Source organism: Corythoichthys intestinalis, chromosome 3 (genome assembly GCF_030265065.1).
Source record: "Corythoichthys intestinalis isolate RoL2023-P3 chromosome 3, ASM3026506v1, whole genome shotgun sequence".
NCBI classification, from domain to species: Eukaryota; Metazoa; Chordata; class Actinopteri; order Syngnathiformes; family Syngnathidae; genus Corythoichthys; species Corythoichthys intestinalis.
In genome coordinates, this window is record NC_080397.1 from 9,289,413 (window position 1) to 9,310,000 (window position 20,588).

Genomic DNA, 20,588 nt, shown 5'->3' on the forward strand with positions numbered 1-20,588 from the left:
CCGTCATTTCTGCCTGTCAAAACTGTCGCCACTTCCAGGATCGCTACTTTTATGCACAAGTTGACAGGAAATACACGCAGCGCCACACCGTATGCTTCTATTTGTTATTTTCCAAGTGGTGAGAGCGCAACTGAGCATCGATTGTAACATCCCAAGTAATGATGTCAGGCTTACGTTGTTTTATAAAGATTTATTTCTATCACAACTCGGCGCCTGCTTGTAAAAGTGCTCTCCCTTCACTCTCGCTCCTGCGTGATGCGTTCAACTGCGATCACGAAAAAAAACCAGTGATCACAAAATAATGACAGTAATGTGTAGTGGTTTCAAAATTTGCCGCGGGCAAGTGATGAGTTTCCGGTTCAGAAGTAAACCGCGCGGGCGACGACGTAACGCATTAGGCTTCTCCTTTCTACGCATGCGTAGTTTGCGCAAATGCAGGCGCACCTTGCAGAAGCGGGGGGGGGCTTAAACGCACCTTAAACGAAGTGTGGAAAGGTAAAAAAAATAGTCGGCAAAATACCCTGGAGAAAATGATCTGTCTCATTGCATTTATATCGCACATTATAATCAAGTAGTATGCCATGTATCAGTCTACGGTGAAGCTACTTAATTAGTTGAGTATTCCCCACAGTACACGTTTTTGTTGACGAATATTTTCCTGGGCTGAATTTTGTTCCACGTAATCATATGTTGTATATGATTCAAAGGAGCTATTGAGAAGTATCTCAGTATGGAATTGGAGGTGGAGTGCCGTCCTCCTCACAAGATGATGATTTCCCCAAATGTACAAATCAAGGTAATGCTGGGCAATGTCGTGTACATAGTTAAGAGATCAAGAATCAAGAAAGATGCACATAAGGTTACAATTTTAATACATTTTTACAAAAATATGGGCCCCTTGGTGTTAGTTTGCTTAGGGCCCCCAAATGGCCTGGGCCGGCCCTGCATGGAACCCACCAAAAGAAAGATTAGACACTCTTCTTTCAGCAGGAAAAAAAAGTTCATGTTTTTCCATTCTTTAGAAATCAGCATTAGAAAATAGCTTAGTTTGAGTAATTTTACAATTTCTGATGAAAAACACAGAAAATTGAGCTTTTTGTAAAAGCCTACATTTCAAACATAACTTTGACTTTAGCACAGCTATTTTTTGCTTTTGTGACATCTCAAATATCTGCATAATGTTTCCTTCTACAAAATAACATAAGACAAATAGAGGTTTTGATAGCAAAGTAACAATTTATTTACACATAACTAAAGTATTGAACTGAGAGAGGACGCTGTTGTGGCGGCGGCTGTCGCCCTGGCCGTGCAACCCGACCATTCCGTTCCGTTAAATTGGATTACGCCTGGCGTACTGTGTGGGTGAATTCTGGAGGGGACCTGTGTAGTGACCACTACCTCATAACAGAATTCACCTAAGGAACTTGTGTGGGGCATGTGCCTTGTGTTTGACATCGTTCTCCACATTTTTCTCTTCTTACTTCTTCCAACTTCCGTTTCCTTACTATTTCTCTTCAACCACTTCCTTTCATGTCCATATGGGTTCTTACCAAATGCACTACTGGCCTCCTGTGGCCAGTTTTATTGCTTTAAAATGGATTTTCAGCATTGTGCTTTGGAGCGAAGTTGCATCACATCCTCGATATGTCTCTTGTGAAAAAAAAACAAAAACGTAAAAGACATCTTTGGGACACTGAAACAATTAAAAATAGAACATATTTATACGTTTTTGGGAGCAAATTACTTAAACATTTTTTTTTTTCAATTTTTCTTTGTTTGATTATTCATCATCCAAAATTTTGGGAAAAATGCGACAGTAACAGTAAAAAAGTACAATTAAGCGATAGTTTTGAGGTACAGATCCATGACTTTTTTACAGCTGCTAATTTTTTTCATTGTGACGTAATTTGTTTAAAAGTTTAACATATGCGAGTGATTTTTTTTGTTGTTGTTGTTTTTTTTTAAAAACTAAATATTAAACATCACTTAATTAATTAATTAATCCAAGCTAATAATGACAGACATTATGAATAATAAATACGATTACTTCCCTTTTCATGGCTAGGTTGAAACAAAAGCAGTTGGGCGACATCTGTAAACGGGGGTTTCCAGGTTAAAATTGACATATTAAAAATAGTTAGTGGACTTAATGAACCATGAATCTGCAATGGCAGCAAATAGACATATTGTTCTATCAAACACAACAGTTCTTTTGGCTTAAAATACAGCAGTTTATTTTAAAGAGGGGTGCAAGAGCAGAAACTGCTTTTTCAGCCTTGTCTGTGTTTTCCGCCATATGCTGATTAGTCCACTCATCGCAAAAATAATCAGGCTGACAATCAAAATAATCGCATGTACTTGTAGCAGTTCTACTATTGGTAATTTTGAGTGTAACAAATTGACCGACATGTTCCTGACAAAAACAGAGCATAAAGCAGCTTGCAGCGAGTCCACCATGCTGTTTGAGAAGTTAGTAGTAGAAGCTGCTTTCTTCCAGCGAACGGTGCCAAAAGCAAACGCAGCATATTGCGCCTGTGGGAGTGTATTGGAGACGCGCACGCTGGCAACGCAACATTTTGGCTCGGTGGAGGTCGATGGAAAAAATATGCTCTGGCTTGCTGTTGAATGGGATTTTGTTCTGATCATTCTGGGTTAAAATTTTAGAAGAAAGTCATGCACATGGCTTGATTCTGTTGCAGGCTAACTTCGGAGGGAACCTGCGCTTCGCCCTGACCGCGTCGGCGCCCATCTGCCCCAAGGTGCTCTCTTTCCTCAGAGCCACAATGGGATGTCTTATTTTTGAAGGCTACGGACAAACAGAATGCACGGCCGGATGCACCTTCTCCATGCCGGGGGATTGGACCGCAGGTAAGGTTGGGGAACATTTCTCTTAAGCCCCTTTCACATACTCCGAAACACCGGGAATATCGCAGGATTTAACCTGCTCGGAGATTTCACGGGTCGCGTCCTAGTATCATGTCTGGGACTTTCCCGGGAAGCTGTGTGCGTGAAAGCAGGCGTTAAATTCCCGAGTCACAGCATGATGACTGATGACATAAATATCATGGCAGGCGATCGTCACTTCCTCCCTTTTCGCAGTAAGACGAAAAGCGGCAAACAAACATCGCCATTATAAACATAGCAAGCTGGAAATAGCTAAATTAAACTGAAAACAAAACGAAATTAAAATGTCAATTATTACGTTCGGGTTTGGCCAGGCCGGGCCGGGGTTCTCTCTCGCTAACTTTTTAAAATATATATTTATATATGTATACTAAAACGATGTATGGATGTTAAATTAAGGAATACTTGTTATAAAATAAATAATTTGGATAAAAAAAGAGAAGGCGCTGTATGGTCATTTCAGAGCCAGAGCGTGCCATGTGCCCTCTTTTTAATCTTCCCGTCTGCGTGTCTGCAAAACCGCATCTGTTTATTTATATTTCACAAACCTTTCCAGCGTTAGTTCATTGTGTAAATACATTTACAACCCCAAGCAAAAAGTATGGAATCACGAGTTTCGGACGAGCACTCACTCAGACATTTAATCACGTAGCACAAAACCAGATAAAAAGCTTGAACAAATAATGAATTAGTTCAAAAGTGCAACTCTTTAGCATTAAGAAACACTAAAAGAAATAATAAAAAACATTGTAGTGGTCAATAAATGTTAATTTTTTAGAGCAAGTGCACAGAAATATTCTGAAGAAAAAAAATAGGGAATCATGAGAAACAAAGAAATAACAATCAAAACACATTTCTAGTATTTGGTAGCACCACCTCAGGCTTTTATGACAGCTTCCAGTCCCTGAGAGCATGGACTTGATGAGTATTCTTCATCAATTTGGTGCCAACTCTCTCTGATTGCAGTTGCCAGATCATCTTGCAGGTCGGAGCCTTGCTGTGGACAATTTTTTTCAATTTCCACCACAGGTTTTGAATAGGGTTGAGATCAGGGCTATTTGCCGGCCATGACATTGACTGGATGAGTCTTTCTCCAAGGAATGCTTTAACAGTTTTAGCTCTGTGGCATGATGCATTGTTATCTTGAAAAATGACATATTTTCAACTGAAGGGATAAGAAAGCTGTCTAAAATTTCAATGTAAACTTGTGCATTTATTGAAGATTTAACCACAGCCATCTCCCCAGTGCCTTTGCCTGACGTGCAAACCCATATCATCAAGGACCGGGGGAATTCTGATGTTTTTTCAGGCAGTCATATTTGTAAATCTCACTGGAAGAGCACAAAACCAAAGTTCCAGCATCATCACCTTGTCCAATGCAGATTCTTGACTCTTTACACCTTGTCCAGTGCAGATTCTTGACTCTTGACAAGAATGGAGTGATTCCACATATATTTCCCTGCACTTGCTCTATAAAAGTAACACTTACCGACCACAATTAAAAAAAAAAAAAAAATCTTTTAGTGTTTCTGAATGCAAGGAGTTGCACTTTTGAACTAATTCATTATTTTTTCAAGCTTTTAACTGAGTTTGTTTTACATGATAGAATGTCTGAGTGAGTGCTCGTCCGAGACTGGTGATTCCTTATTTTTTGCTAGGTGTTGTACATGAAGATTGCCCATTATCATTTCCCAGTTTATTTTTGTCATTGGCCTATGAGATAGACTGGGCTAGATTGTGGTTACATCAACAAATACTTATTGGGCTACCCATTTTCAGTTTCACAAAAAGTGACCTTTTTTTAAATTTAATTTTATTTATTTATTTATTTTCTAAAACCGTCCAGGGCGCTGTGCAAGAGTCATGAAGCAGGTCTCATGAAACTGAACAAACGAAACAGATGATAACCTGAAGGCGAGCATTCGAGTGATGCTATTGGTCTGCAACAGCACTTCTTTTTGTTCATCACTGCATAAATTGAAGTATTGTTAATACATTTACACTGAAATCCTCATTATATGTAAGTATCCAATTAATTAAAACTGATTTACCATAATTGAATTAAGCACCTCAAATACCGCCTCGACAATATCGTCCCCCCAATATTTAGTCTTGATTTAAAAAAGTAAAACAGAAAAAGAGTTTCGGTCAAATTATAATTTTTTTCACTTGACTCCATAGGTGCCAACATTTCAGCTCAAATGACGTAAAAATACCATGCCCTGATATATTACTTTCCTGCTGACGTATTTAGTATGTGTTTGTCAGGACACGTTGGCGCTCCTTTGCCTTGTGCTACAGTCAAGCTAGTGGACATCCCCGACATGAACTACTATGCAGAAAATGGAGAGGGAGAGGTAAGAGACACAATGGATTTAAAGATTTAAGGTTACACAACTCTGACAAAGTTTTTTTGTGAAAAAAAAAAAAAAGAACATTCCGACTATTAATAACCCGGGCAAGTGACTATTTATGATCATTTAACAAAAACAACCTCATGAAGACCTGTCATCCACATTAATGATTATTATTCATTATCAGATTTTTACCTCTGAGAGCAGGTGAAACCTACGGAAGGTGGAGGATATGTATTTGGTTACGTATGTTTGTGTTCAAGATAACTCAAGAACGAATAAAGGGATAATTATCTAACTTGCAGGATATGTTTGTAATGTGTAAAAGGAGAGGTGATTAAATTTTGGGGTCCTAAGGCTAAGGTCAGAGAGGTGAGAAAGGGACTTTCAAGAATATATACAGGAATCATTATCAAACTTGCAGTCAATCTGAAGCCAAAGAGGTGGTTAAATTTTGGAATCATGAGGTCAAAGGTCACAGAGGTCAGAAAAGGAACATCGTGTTAACTTAATAAGATTGAGGGGAAACCAATAAAAGCGTTTTAAACTACTGAATAACATCGATAATGGGTTTTCATATCAGTTTTGGGCCAATATGCATGTTGCCTCTAAAGCAGACATGTCCAAAGTCCGGCCCGGGGGCCAAATGCGGCCCTTGGTCGAATTTCATCCGGCCCCCAGCCTCTGTCATAAAATCAATAACGTCTGGCCCGCACGCAGACTTAATAAATTGGTCAGCAGTACTGCTACCAGCATATGAAGTAGCTTACACACTAAATGCTGTTCCTCATTTACCCACTAAAAGGCAGCAGCACTCTAAGCAACATTACCCCGTGTGACCCTTTACTCCCAATTTTAGAAAATGGTGACAATCAACAAAAAAAAGAACGTTGACTGCGACGGCCGACCCTTCAAGGATAGGTGAAAGGACTATTATAAAATACGCAACAACTGTGTCTGCCTCATTTGCAAAGAGACAGTCGCTGTTTTTAAAGAGTTCAACGTGAGGCGATAGTACCAAACAAGACACGCTGACATGTACAACAAGATTACAGGGAAGATGCGTAGCGGGAAATTGAAGCAACTTGAAGCTAGTTTAGTTTTACAGCAGCAGTATTTCGCAAGAGCCCGAGAGTCGAAGGAGAACGCCACAAAGGCTAGTTGCGAGATTGTTGAAATTATTAATTAAAAATAATAATAAAGCAAATGTGACACACAGAATGGCTCGCTAAAATTTGCTTAAATATATCGTACTACGTAAAGGACGTCAGCCAAGTTCGGCCCCCAAAATTTTTACCACACCAAATCTGGCCCCCTTTGCAAAAAGTTTGGACACCCCTGCTCTAAAGTGTTACATTTACCATTATTAAAACATCCAGTGGGGCATCGCAGTAGAATTAGCTATAATGTATTAAGTCCACGACCGCATATATCGGTATGGGATTTTTAAAGTTGAACAATATTGGGATATTGGTTATCGGTTAAAAAGTCATTGTCAGACAACTATGACAAATCAAAAATCAATAAAATTAAAGTGAATGAAAAATACAAATGCACTCTGGTTCTCAAACGTATTTTTTTGGGTCTCTCATATTATTAAACTCATTTCCTGCCATTGACAACAGTAGATGTCCAATGGCGTACTGCAAGCAACACGTCACTTCCGCTCATTAATATTCATGACATTAGCTACTGTTGCTAAGTAGGGACAAGCCACCGTTTGTCCCTAATAGGAAATGAATGGAAATCGTGTACGAAGGAGATGTTTACAGAGCTAAACCTACCAATTCTCTCTGAAAATGATGTGCCTTATGCCAAATTCACTGGCAAAGATGTGGAAGAACATAAAAATGTTGAGTTAAAGAGATGGCTTGAGTGTCGAAGGCTGAAAAAGACGAAAAAAAAACGAGCCAACCTAAGCATAGCCTTAGCTTTTTTATCGACGCGACTGACAATGACATTCTCCTGTTTCAACAAGCTGTCCTTCACCATCAGCCCTGTCTTTCTTATACAGTATATCCTTTGGTTGTCCTACGTCTCTGACCGTTCTTGGGGGTAATTTAGTTAGCTTTGTGTAGTGATCGCAAATGCTACTCAGTGACAGCCAACGAACACTTTTAATTTTTTCATTGATAACAAATCTTATTTCTATAATTTATTTACACTTCCCCCTTACTAAAGTTGTAATATATACACATATATAACAGAAACGGTAACAGTGGCAGTCAGATACCATTGTAATTCTTTTCAGGTCATTCATTGTCAGACAGAAGCAGTATGGCACAACGTTACGCAAAAAAAAATCAGTTAAAAATATAAAAATTGCTTACCTCTTTGTCCTCTGAAAGACCATGCCAACCCAACAAAATGTTTACTGAATATGAAATGTGAATGGATTCACCGAGCTGGTATTAAAGTCCGCGCAAGTTGATTCGGTCTTCACATTTTTTCCTCCCGAGTTTTTGGTTTCCGGAAACGTATGAAGAAAACATCCTTCATGTTATAAATGCTGTTATACTTGTATAGTGTCGTAATGTCTAGAGTCGTTTCTACAAGTTCCAAAAAAGCAATGCGTGATCAGCATGTTCGTTTTTGAAAGATTACCGGCGAAAAGTAGCACAAATTACGTTGTTTCTATGCGAGGGCGGGTCTATAATGTCCCACTTCAGCTTTACTTCCGCTGTACGGTGCGACGTCATGGTCTAAAAATAGCATGCGTGCGGTACGCCATTCATTTAAACTGTGAGGACTGACTGTGAATATTCATCTTACAGTGCCATTGACAGCACTAAACGTCCAATCTATTTTGATGTCGAGAGGCTGCCAGCCTCTCTGTCAAAATCAATTGGCAGCCAATAATTTGAGTCAGCACCCTATAAAGAGTTAATATAGACTGCATTTGTGGGTCTGTCAGATCTGTATCCGTGGTCCCAGCGTGTTCCGAGGCTACTTGAAGGACCCCGAAAGGACAGCAGAGGCTTTGGACAGTGACGGCTGGCTGCACAGTGGAGATGTGGGCCAATGGCTTCCAGTAAGATTCAAGACCAAGAACTCTCATCTTTTGTAAATTTAGTCATTCATGTCTGTTTTCCACCGTTAGAACGGGACACTACGCATCATTGACAGGAAGAAGCACATCTTCAAACTGTCGCAAGGAGAGTACATTGCTCCAGAAAAGATAGAAAACGTATACACGCACTGCGCTCCTGTGCTACAGGTCTTTGTGCATGGAGATAGTTTACAGGTATGTACAAGGGTGTTTGTTTGGTCTCAACATTGGTAGTGACAATAGAAAAGCATAACCTGTATGTGTACTTTTAGCTGGGGACGGGACATTAATAAGACCAAACAGATTGGATGAACGGGGGTCAGGGCTACATTCCTCACCAATATGAACCTAATTAATTGATAGAATGAATGATCAATGCGAAATAAATCTGTATTGACTTATGTATTGTGTTATGTAAAAAATTAGGACACCCCATTAAATATTCACTCCTTTATTAAGATATGATCACGGATAAATGTCTGATCTTGTTTTTCTTTATCCCTGGGAAAAGAAAGTGATTTAATTGCAGGTAAACAACAAAATTGTATATTCTGAGGAAAAAGTACACCTTACCACCTAATAGCTAGTGTTACCCCTTTAGGCAGAAACAACTTCAGTGAGATGCTTTTTGTAGCCATGTACCAGTATTTGACATCGGTCTGAAGAAAGTTTGCCCCATTCCCCAACCCAATATACTTTCAGCTGTGAGATGTTTGAGGGGTTTCTTGCATGCAGCCTGTTTCAAGTCACACCACAGCATCTCAATGGGATTAAGATCTGGGCTGTGACTCGGTCATTCCAGGACTTTTCATTTCTTCTTTTTCAGCCAGTCCTTGGTGGATTTACTGGTATGTTTTGGGTCATTGTCATGTTGCAGGGTCCAGTTTCGCTTCAGCTTTAATTTTTTCACAAACGATGTCACATGTTCCTCAAGCACCCTCTAATACATACTGGGACTAAAAAGCAGCCCTGGACTTTGACTCAGCCCAGCCCACAAGAATCGCTGTACACAGACCCTCTAGGGGGGCCTGGGGGCATGCCCCTCTGGGAGAATTTTTATTGTGAATTATATTGTAAAATGCATCAATTTCTTTTACTTTGAGAGAAAAATGAAGAAAATGTGTCTAGACTGTGACTGTCTGACTTGGGGCGCTCAAAGTACTGCAAGGCTGAACTGGAGTTGGATTCATCTTCTGCCCTAGCTCTATAATCAACCTGAATAAACAAATGAAAGAATTTATTTTTTAAAGCAAGTTTTATGTATCCAATTGATTATAATAACACCTATCCCCTGTGTCTATAAAATGACTTCATTGTTTATGCCATAATTAATCTTGCCACACAAATAATACATTTCAATGAAAATACAATAAACATTTCATTACAAATCCTGTATACATAACCTTCATTGGAAAAACAAAACGATATATAAATGATTAAAAATATACATATCAATATAACTACCTAAACTTTAAAGTAAAACCATTCATTTTATTAATATTTTGTTATATTTTTTCTGAATTAATGTTGCTGCGGCGTGTGCATACGTTGTTTTACTGCTAAAATGTTTTTTGCTGGCACTAGCCCTTTAATTGCCATTTATTTCATTTAAATTGTAGCTACCTGGTGGATAACAATTGCCAATATAGTACCTAGCAAGTAACCCTCTTCATTCCATCTCAGCCCGGTGGCAACTACAAAGTCCGCCAAAGCTTTTATCGCTCTATCCTGCCCCTTCGTGGGCCACAAGTCTTTCAGAGTCACAGCGCCTTGCAGCAATGGCCCTCTTCTTCTTCGTTCTCCTCCTATCTGATTGGCGGTTAACAGCCAGGCGCATTGCTGCCACTTGTCGGATTGGATGCGAACTTTAGATAATCACAGAGTATAGAGGGGATAAAAACAGTGATGTATGTATGGCGGTGGCCGGCTGTCCAGAGCACCGGCCATTCTGTGATCCTCCAGAAGCTACAGATTACCAGTCCGCCCCTGGATACATACATACAATTCATGGTGGATTCTATGATGGTGAGCTGGCCAGGTCCTGCTGTAGCAAAGCATCTCCAAACCATGACACTTCCACCTCCATGCTTCACAGTTGGCATTACGTTCTTTTCCTGGACAGTTGTATTAGGTTTACACCAAACATGTCCTCTGTTCTGGTGTCCAAATAATTCAATTTTAGATTAATCTGTCCAAAAAACAGTATTCCAGAAGTCCTGGTCTTTGTTTACATTCACTCTGGCAAACTTCAGTCTGGCCTTCATGTTCTTCTTTGAGAGCAAAGGGTTCCTCCTTGCACATCTCATCTGAAGGTTAAACTTGTGAGGTCTCTTTCTGGTTGAAGAGGCATGCATTTTCACATCAGCAGTAGCAAGAGCCTGCTGTAGGTCCCGTGATGACATTTTAGGGTTTTTGGAAACTTCATTTAGCATCTTGTGGTCTGCTCTTGGTGTGAACTTGCTTGGACGGCCAGACCTGGGCATGTTGACAGTTGTTTTAAATGTCCTCAACTTGTAGACTATTTTCTGGACAGTGGAATGGCTGATTTTATATACTTATTGAGATGTCAGCAAAGGCTGCAAATAAAATGTTTTTTTAATAATTAATGTAGCAAATGATGAAATACATTTTAATTAATAAATGTATGCACTAATAGGTATTTGGTTTCAAGAGTTTAAAGTAGGGCTGTCAAATTTTTCGCATTAACAGGCGGTAATTAATTTTTAAAATGAATCACGTTAAAATATTTGACGCAATTAACGCATGCACGGAATGACCTGTTCATACGCTGCCTCAAATAGTTTACGATAACGCCGTTTTAGTACATTGAGAGCGAAAAGGCAGAGAAATGCGAGTGGACACAGGTGTTCATTGGACCCCGCCTTTTATTGGCTTAAGCTTTGGCAGCCACTTCTAACAGTCATGGTTGCCCAACTTCCCATCATGCATTTGGGTGGAGCAAGGGCAATCTTTTTCTTAACACGCTTAATTGAACACAACGCAGAACATATTGTATACCATTTGCAGCCACTACTGACTGTCATGGTTGTACAACTTCCCATCATGCATTTGGTCGGACCAGGAAAGGATCTTTTCTTAACAGCCTAATTGAACACAACGCAGAACATATTGTACACACTTTGCAGGCACCACTGACAGTCATGGTTGCCCAACTTCCCATCATGCATTTGGTGGAGCAGGACACGTTCTTTATCTTAACACGGCTAATTGAACACAAAGCAGATCATACTGTATACCATTTGCAGCTACCGCTGACAGTCAAGGTTGCCCAACTTCCCATCTTGCATTTGGGTAGAGCAGGAGAAGTTTTTTTCTTAACACGCCTATTTGAACACGACGCAGAACATACTGTATACCATTTGCAGTCACCACCAAAATACACATGAAACTTACTAGACTTTGCCTTGGCTAGATCTCTAATTTAAAACTCGCCATTGACACCTTGTGGTGTATCTTATGTAGTTAAAGACACTGTGGAAGAACGGCAATGTGACGTCACCGCTCGGCGACGTCAGCAATGGCGAGCTATTAGTTTATTTTTTTTGATTGAAAATTTTACAAATTTTATTAAAACGAAAACATTAAGAGGGGTTTAAATACAAAATTACTATAACTTGTACTCAAATTTATCTTTTCATGACTACAAGTCTTTCTATCCGTGGATCCCTTTAACTGACAGAATGTTAATAAAGTCCATCTTGTGGATTTATTGTTATAATAAACAAATACAGTACTTATGTACAGTATGTTGAATGTTTATGTCTGTCCTGTGTCTTATCTTTCCATTCCAACAATAATTTACAGAAAAATATGGCATATTTTAGAAATGGTTTGAATTGCGATTAATTACGATTAATTAATTTTTAAGCTGTGTGTTCCATTTCGATCGAATCGATAAAAATTTTTAATCGTTTTACAGCCCTAGTTTAAAGTCACATCAGCCGATCAAATGTTCGTTTGGTGGGGGAAAAAAAATACTGGCACATTCAGCAAATGAAAAGGGGTAAATGTAAGTCTTAACATAATGAAAATAATTCACTTAACCTTACAACATATTGAAAGACAATCTAAATTACCTATGTAACTGAAGTTGTTATATAATGCAAATAAGGTTGATTAAAAGTTGGTGGGGACAATTTGAGCATACCATCTTGAAAAGTTGGTAGTGTTAAGTACCTACCGACCCAATGTAAACCTACACCCTTCGGTATGCACGACGTACTCAATTTCTTCGGAATGTTACTATTTTTTCATTTAATCTCATGATGGTTGCTTGTGTTTCTTGTGAACAGTCTCATCTGGTGGGCATAGTCGTCCCCGATCCGGAGGTGTTTGTGGCTTGGGCTAAGGAACGAGGATTTGTGGACTCGTATGAAGAATTGTGTCAAATTCCTGTGAGTTACAAATGATCAAAATGTACACATTTTCTAATTTAAACAAATAAAATGAATGACCATCCTTCCTACAGGATGTAAAAAAGGCAGTGTTGGAGGACATGAGAGCAGTTGGGAAGGAGGCGGGGCTCAAATCTTTTGAACAGGTGAGGAACCCATCACATTGGATGTTTGTAAGGCAAACCAAATTAGGTTTGGTAGAATACACAATGTGGATTTTTTTTTTTTGACTGGATACTTCAAGAATTGTTGACAATGTGCGGATGTATGGGACTTGTAACTCATATGTTTAATTTTAAAACTTTATAGGACAAGTGACTTATGTTTGGTGATATAAAAAAACTACCTGATGTCTGAAGACTTGCTACTAACAGTGAACAATCACGTTTGCTGTTTTTACATTTCTGGTGCTAACCTGATGGGCCAAACTGGGAAAATAATACTGACTCAAATATTCCCTCTCTACTTACATAAGGTTGAAGTAATGTGTGCAAATTTAGGACCAGGGCTGCATATGCAGCTGCTGTTCCTTTATGCTCGTACACGTACACGCAAGCACGGCAGGCACTAGCTTGACAAAGAGGCTACAGATACTTTAGGTCAGAGGTCAGAGTCAGAGTTGCAAGTAAAAAAAAAAGTGACAAATGTCATATAACACCTTAAGGTTTTTGTCTTTATTGTAATTTTCGGTCTATAAGCCACTACTTTTTTCCCCCTTATTTTTAATCCTGCGGCTATTAGTCTAGTGCGGTTTATCTGTTGATTTATTTAGGTTAATAGACAACACTTTATTTGACAGCGGCGTCATAAGACTGCCACAAGACCGTCGTATTTTGACATGACACTATCATGAGCAGATGTCATTAAGTGTGTTCCGGCAAATTGTCGCTAACTCCAGTTATGTCCTGCTCGGATCTTTTACATTAATTCAAAAGAGAGATAATTTGCCGGATGACACAAAATGAAATCTGTCATAAGCATTCATTAACGCTCATGGCAGTGTCATGTCATAATTTTGATGGTCTTATGACAGTCTTATGGCACCACTGTCAAATAAAGTGTTACCAAATACCATACCTAGCCATTAATGAAACTGGAACAGTAACTGAAAAAATAAATAGCACAGAAAATGAATTTTGATTGGTTTTACATCTGTAGTGCTGCAATGGATGCTAGGAGGCATGTTGGACGACAACATTGTTGACAGCAGGTGGCTGGTTGACCGTCTCCCCCAAGGGAGGAGTGATGGCCAAATGAAGCTTCTTGAAGAAATGAAGCTTTACAGCAAAGTTGGTTCCAAGCTTTATTTGGTCTTATGCCAGTCTTATGATGCCGCTGTCAGATAAAGTGTTACCGGTTAATATCTTTTGGTGTAAATATCCCATAATACAGTGAGGACTGCTGCAGCTTATAGTCAGGTGCGCCTAATAGCCTGAAAATTATGGTAATTAATGCGTTGATGTCTTTGTTTTATCCCCCTTTTTTTTTTTTCATTTTACTTCTATATTATTTTGAAATTAATAAATAGTTATGAATTAAAATGACAATAAAACAAAATTATAAAATGGAGCAATCTGAAAGCAGACTTCTGCCCAAGCAACCAAATTCAAAGCATCCTCATATTTCTGGTCTCTGTGACCCTTTCTCTTCTCTACATATCACCTACCCTGCAAATTTGAGTTATATAGGCTTTTTCGTTATTATTTTTGTGTATTATTAGTTAGTGTGAAATATTTTTTTCTGATCTCTATGACCTTCTGTCCCCGAAATTCGATTTCCTCTCCCATTTCATATTACATACATTTTTTGAAGTGGCATGCTGTCATGTGGCGCTACCAAACATATTTTCACAGTGACGATAAAGGACTCTATTATATTCTAAATTCAAAGACATACTACAAACTTTAAGAAATATTTAGGGTTATAACTAGAATGTATTTATTTACTCATTTCCTACCATTGCTAACGACAAATGTCCAATTCGTTTGAACTGGGAGGGGCTATAAATCGGGGGCATCACTAGACCTAATTCGATACTGGGGCACTGACGAATTAGCAAATTCTTTTTTTTTTATTTTTATTTTTTAAATAGCACTTATCTACCATAAAAAGTCAGAAATAGCACTTTATATATAATCAAAGCAGAATACAAGTTTCTGTAAAGACGTGAGGTTTTCTTTTATTTAAAATCAAAATTGGTACAGACCTTGTTGATAGTCAATTCATCTCTGCTCATGCTCATCAACTTCCATCTCTCCTTCACCTTTTCCTACACTCTGCTGCTCTACTTTGTCTGGACAGAAACTTGCGATGTATCATTGGAGCTCTAAAGTAGGCTGTCCTTATTTGTAGCAACCATGTTTTTATCCCACATTGTGACTTTACACCACATTAGAACGATTTTCCAACTAGGAAACTCGGCTCTCCCGAAAGTGCTTCACGGAACTATCAACTCGTATGCCAATTACAGCCAAAGTTATGTGCAGATTGTGTATATGGAATGAATAGAGAAATATGACCATTTTAAATCAGCGCATTCTGTAGATTATGCTACGTAGACTTGATGTACCTTTTCAGTTTTGATCGATTTTAGCGGCGCCGGTGGACAAAAGCGGTACTGTTTTGCCTTAAGGAAGACTGTGTTTCCCATTAGGACCAGCGCACACCCACACTGTCGTAAAATCATCAATCAATCAAAAATCCATCTGCCAGTCCACTGCAGATGGCTTAAACAAGATTTCGGTTTCCAGCAGCTGTGTGAAGGATGAATAGTAATAAGGTAATGAATACAGTTGTGGCTAAACAATAGCATATGACAATTAGCAACCTTTGGCTTAGTGTGGCTAAAACTCGTCAGTGCTGACAAGTTCGGTTGGGGGGGTTGGGGCGGTGTCATGTCTGTGAGTGAAAGCCGGGCCAATGTTTTTTTTTTTTTTTAACCTGTCCTGTTCTGCTGCTTGACACGGGGAATGGAGATCTGAGTGTCCGATTGATTTGAACAGTTTTAATGTATCGCATGGGAGTATGACTTACATCCATTGTGATCATTCAACGTAACTCGTTTATTAGGAGAAAGGGTTTACCAATGTTTATTCAGTATATGGTGTTCTACTTGTATAGCGCTTTTCCACCTTTTAAGGTGCTCAAAGCGCTTTACACTACATTGCCATCTACCTACTGGTGACGCAGCACCAGGAGCAATGTGGGGTTCAGTATCTCGCTCAAGGATACTTAGGGGAGTTCATCAGGGCATAGAATCGAACCCACAACCTGTGGGTTGGGGGACAACTACTCCACCACTGAGCCACGCCTCCCATCTTTTCCTCCTCAGACAAAACTTTTTGTCTGTCGTTGCTCTGCCATCTGTACAGAATTCGCGCGAAATCGTACGCATCGTCTTCCGTATTTTTCATGAATGGGGAAAGTGACGTACACCGAAAAGCAGTCCGTACATTTGTAGTTTTTTTTTTTTTTGCAGGGTTCCTGCCACCCTCCTCAAAGTTAGTGCTGGTGACAGCAATACAGACCCCTTCATGATATAAAAGAGGTGTCATTCGACATATCATCACAAATGTTCTGAAAATATTTTATAAAGGTTGAAAACTGACATAGTGTTGCTTTAAAACGCCAAAGTATTTTATTTTTTTACCTGTAAAATTTATACTTGGGCACATGCCCGTGTGAAATATGTCTGGCGACGCCCATGTTGTAGTTGTTTCAGTGGCATTGACAGCGCTAGGCATCCAGTCCACCCCAGCCAAAATTTATTGGACATTTAGTGCCGTCAGTCACAGTCAATGAGTGTCTTATAAAGGGATGAGATTTTTTCAAAATAAAGTCGTAGGCACTTACTTAGAAATCTCATCATTCGGGGTACCACCATATTGACTTTTCCTTGTGCCTCGTTCCAGGTGAGAGACCTCCACCTGCACCCAGAGACATTCAGCGTGGCCAACGGCCTCCTCACGCCCACGCTGAAAAGTCGCCGCACCGACATCCGCCGATATTTCCAGGAGCAGATAGCCAGCATGTACGGCAAAGAGGCCATCTAAAAAATTTGCAACGGTGACACCTGCAGTCCTAAAACATCAGCGACCAAGTGCCTTTTGTGTCTTTTAATTCACTACTTTACACGTTTCTTACACATACTGACACTAAATCAGGGTCTCTGCAGGTTTTGACAGGCCATATTTAAGACTTTTTAAGACCAAATTGAATACAGTTCAAGACCCATTTCACATCAATACCAGCAAAAAAGCATAAAAAAGTTGAAAATGAGAGGGCAGCACAGGTAGTTCCATTTTGTAGTCAGGTTTTGGCGTCCTCAAAAATCAAAACACTGAAAAGCGAGACTGAAGTTCATGCATGTTCGTTAAGATTTTTAAGACCTTACAAAATTGTACAACCCCTAGCAAAAAGTATGGAATCACGGGTCTCGGACGAGCACTCAGACATTTTATTATGTAAAACAAACTCGAATGAAAAGCTTGAAAAAATAATGAATTAGTTCAAAAGTGCAACTCCTTGGCATTCAGAAACACTAAAAGACACAAAAAAACATTGTGATGGTCAGTAAATAGTACTTTTATAGACCAGGTGCAGGGAAATATAGAATCACTCCATTCTGAAGAAAAACATATGGAATTACTCCATTTAGAGTAGAACATACAGACACACCCAGTCAATTTCCTTCCCTTAATTGGGCCCCTGCCTCAGATTAGATCTGCTCGTTAGCAGTTAAAAACAGTGCAGTTATCACATCTTTGAGGGCTGCTAGACCAAGTGGTTTCACAAGAATCATGACTTTGACAAGAGAGATGTCTCTTGAAACAAGGTGAGGATTATCAAACTTTTTGAAGAAGGTAACGCTACACGTATGATTGCCAAAGATGTGGGCTGTTGACAGTCAGCTGTACCAAAAATCTGGACCAAGTACAAACAGCATGGCAAGGTTGTTAAAGTTAAGCGTACTGGTAGACATCCAAATGTCATGACAAACAACTAAAGGCCATATGTCTTGAAAACAGAAGATGTACAACAAGACAAATGAAGAAGAAATGGGAGGAAGCTGGAGTCGAGGAATGTGACGGAACTGTGCAAAATCCCCTAAAGGAAATGTAATTTTCGTACAGGAAAGCTAAAAGGAAACCATCATGGACACTGGGGAGATGGCTGTGGTTAAATCGTCAATAAGTACACAAGTTTACATTGAAATTTTAGACAGCTTTCTTATTACTTCAATTGAAAATCATTTTCCAAGATGACGATGCATCGTGCCACAGAGCTGAACCTGTTAAAGCATTCCTTGGAGAAAGACTCATCCAGTCAATGTCATGGCCAGCAAATAGCCCAGATCTCAACCCTAATGAAAACCTGTGGTGGAAATTGTAAAAAATGGTCCTCAGCAAGGCTCCGACCTGCTACGACAGGGGTCAGGAACCTATGGCTCGGGAGCCATATCTGGCTCTTTTGACGAGTGCATCTGGCTCTCCGCCAAACCGTAATCTTAAACGTGGAACTGGCCGGCTCGCTTGACATTAATGAGCTGTGATGAGCTTACGGCGCATTCTCACAGTGATCTTGGACACTTCAAACGTACATTGCAATTATATGCTTCAATTCGTTGCCCATTGGTGCTCGCGGATTGCACGGAGATTGGCATTACGGAGCTTGCCTCACGCGTTAAGTCTCCGCTCAGCCAGCAGTGTGGCTATAACGTATAATATAGTCAATAAAAATGCATAGAGGAAAATTAAACCACGAAAGTGAACTATGTGGTTCCGCAAGTCACACAGGCGTGTGATCGGTTTCACTTTCATGACTTTTTCGCCTGTCAAATTGTTGCCATTTCGAGGAGCGTGAGACTCACGAAACTGCTACCTTGAGAGACTCCACCTGTCTCGGCCACAATGATGCATATGTCCCCCTGTTTGTGGTTCCCACTTCCAGGAAATATACGTAAAGCCAATCCATGTTTCTATTTGTTATTTTCCAAGTGGTGAGTACGCAACTGAGATTTTTAGCAATCACAACTAGACGGCTATATAATATATACACACACACACACACACTCTGTATGGCTCTCGTGGAGTCACATTTTAAAATATGTTAGGTGTCTTGGCTCTCTGTCAAAAAGGTTCCCGACCCCTGTGCTAGGATGATCTGGCAACTGCCATCAAAGAGTTGGCACCAAATTAAGGAAGAATACTGTTTGAAACTCATCAAGTCCATGCCTCAGAGACTACAAGCTGTCATAAAAGCCAGAGGTGGTGCCACTAATTACTAGAGATGTGTTTTGATTGTTATTTGTTTCTCATGACTCCATATTTTTCCCTCAGAATGGAGTGATTCCTTATATATTTCCCTGCACTTGCTCTATAAAAGTAACATTTACTGACCACCACCATGTTTTTTTTTTTCTTTTAGTGTTTCTGAATGCTAAATAGTTGCACTTTTGAACTAATTCTTTCAAGCTTTTTATCGGAGTTTGTTCAGCTGGTGATTCCATACTTTTTGCTAGGGTTTGTATTTAAGACCTGTTGCGAGTTTTTAGGAGGATTGAAGACATTTAAAAAATGACCCCGTGAATATCCTGTTAATGTGTACATTGTGATCTAAAGGGACCAAAAGAATTGTTCTGCTGCTGGCGTTTCTTAGTAAATCGCAAACTTCATTGTTACTACCACGTTATATTACTTGAAGATTCATGGTGTCATCCTTCATTTGTTGTGCATTTTTCCCACCTTGTTTGGTTTCACAAACCTAATTAAGCAGCAGCTTTGTACTGTATATACTTTGCTTCTAATAAGTGGATACTACTGACTTTAGTTTGTCAAAAAGGAAAATAAAAGATTTCTCACCTGTCTTTATTTTGAAAGGACATCCGAGAGTTGAACTCAGAGCAATTGAAGATTTTATTTTCTGCGTGTACATTAAAAACTCCTGAACACATTGGTAAACTAGACTGACATCTAACCTGTAAAAAGAATTTAATAACTACTGCAAAGACAAAAGTAATATTAAAAAATCAGGTCACATTGAAAACAATTTGCAATACAACAAAATTGGCACATGAAGTTAAGAAATAACAGAATTAAGATAGTGTTCATGTTTTACTTTTCAAGGTATTTCAGCAAATGAATAATCACAATGAAAATATCCCGATGGTGCGTTAACCAGAAAAGTTAAAGTATTAAAAAAAAAAAAAAAAAATGGTGTAATTGTGAGATTGACAAAGTCAGAATTTGAGGGGGAATGTCGAACGAGTAAGAAGGTTATATATACAATAAGAAAAAATTTGCAATATTAACCCCATGATGGTACTGAATTTGTCATCTTCCAGATCAAAGCAGCCTCAGTGTTTTGTTTTTTAATCCGTAGATGCCCGTTTTCACTAATCTGCATCATAAATTGCATGTATTTTTTAATTGCATAAAAATCGAGTAATGATGTATTTTAATTCCCCTTCAACTTGTTTTAGCATGTAAACGCAAAAATAAAAGATTCTTAACTTTTCTTTAAAGTTTGTCATCAAGGGGTTAAAGCAATCAGGTGCAGAAATTAAAATTGTAATATTGAGGTGAAAAAGCTGAGCTGTTACAATAATGTAACAAATTATCCTCAACTGACTCAGTTTTTCTGATAAAAAAAATATACTCAATTCTTTACTCATGGTTGCCCTCATAATTCTGACTTCTTACCCTGCATTTTTTTTCCTGTACAGTGTCACCCCAATTTTTTTTTAAAAATCCTTCATGAGCCAGGAATACATTATTAATCAATATTATCTTAAGAAACAACTCTACAAAGACTAGGCATGTACGACACTCCGTAAGTTATAAAGTTTGCGCACCTATTAAGCATCTG

General features: G+C 39.0%; 2 protein-coding genes across 3 annotated transcripts in view; one reads left to right on the plus strand and one right to left on the minus strand.

Annotated features, from left to right (window-relative positions):
• The window catches only part of acsl2 (acyl-CoA synthetase long chain family member 2), a 64,168-nt gene extending 44,287 nt beyond the window's left edge, over positions 1-19,881 (plus strand). The window contains exons 14-20 of the mRNA XM_057832911.1: positions 2,700-2,868; positions 5,173-5,261; positions 8,173-8,289; positions 8,359-8,502; positions 12,621-12,722; positions 12,797-12,868; positions 16,634-19,881. Coding sequence (XP_057688894.1) covers positions 2,700-2,868; positions 5,173-5,261; positions 8,173-8,289; positions 8,359-8,502; positions 12,621-12,722; positions 12,797-12,868; positions 16,634-16,774 — 834 coding nt within the window. The 3' untranslated portion in view covers positions 16,775-19,881. The remainder of the gene's footprint in view (positions 1-2,699; positions 2,869-5,172; positions 5,262-8,172; positions 8,290-8,358; positions 8,503-12,620; positions 12,723-12,796; positions 12,869-16,633) is intronic.
• The window catches only part of bin3 (bridging integrator 3), an 87,597-nt gene continuing 86,621 nt past the window's right edge, over positions 19,613-20,588 (minus strand). For both annotated transcript variants that reach the window (XM_057832914.1, XM_057832915.1), the window contains one exon: positions 19,613-20,588. This exon is cut by the window's right edge and continues 4,367 nt beyond it. The gene's annotated coding sequence lies outside the window, so the exon portion shown is untranslated.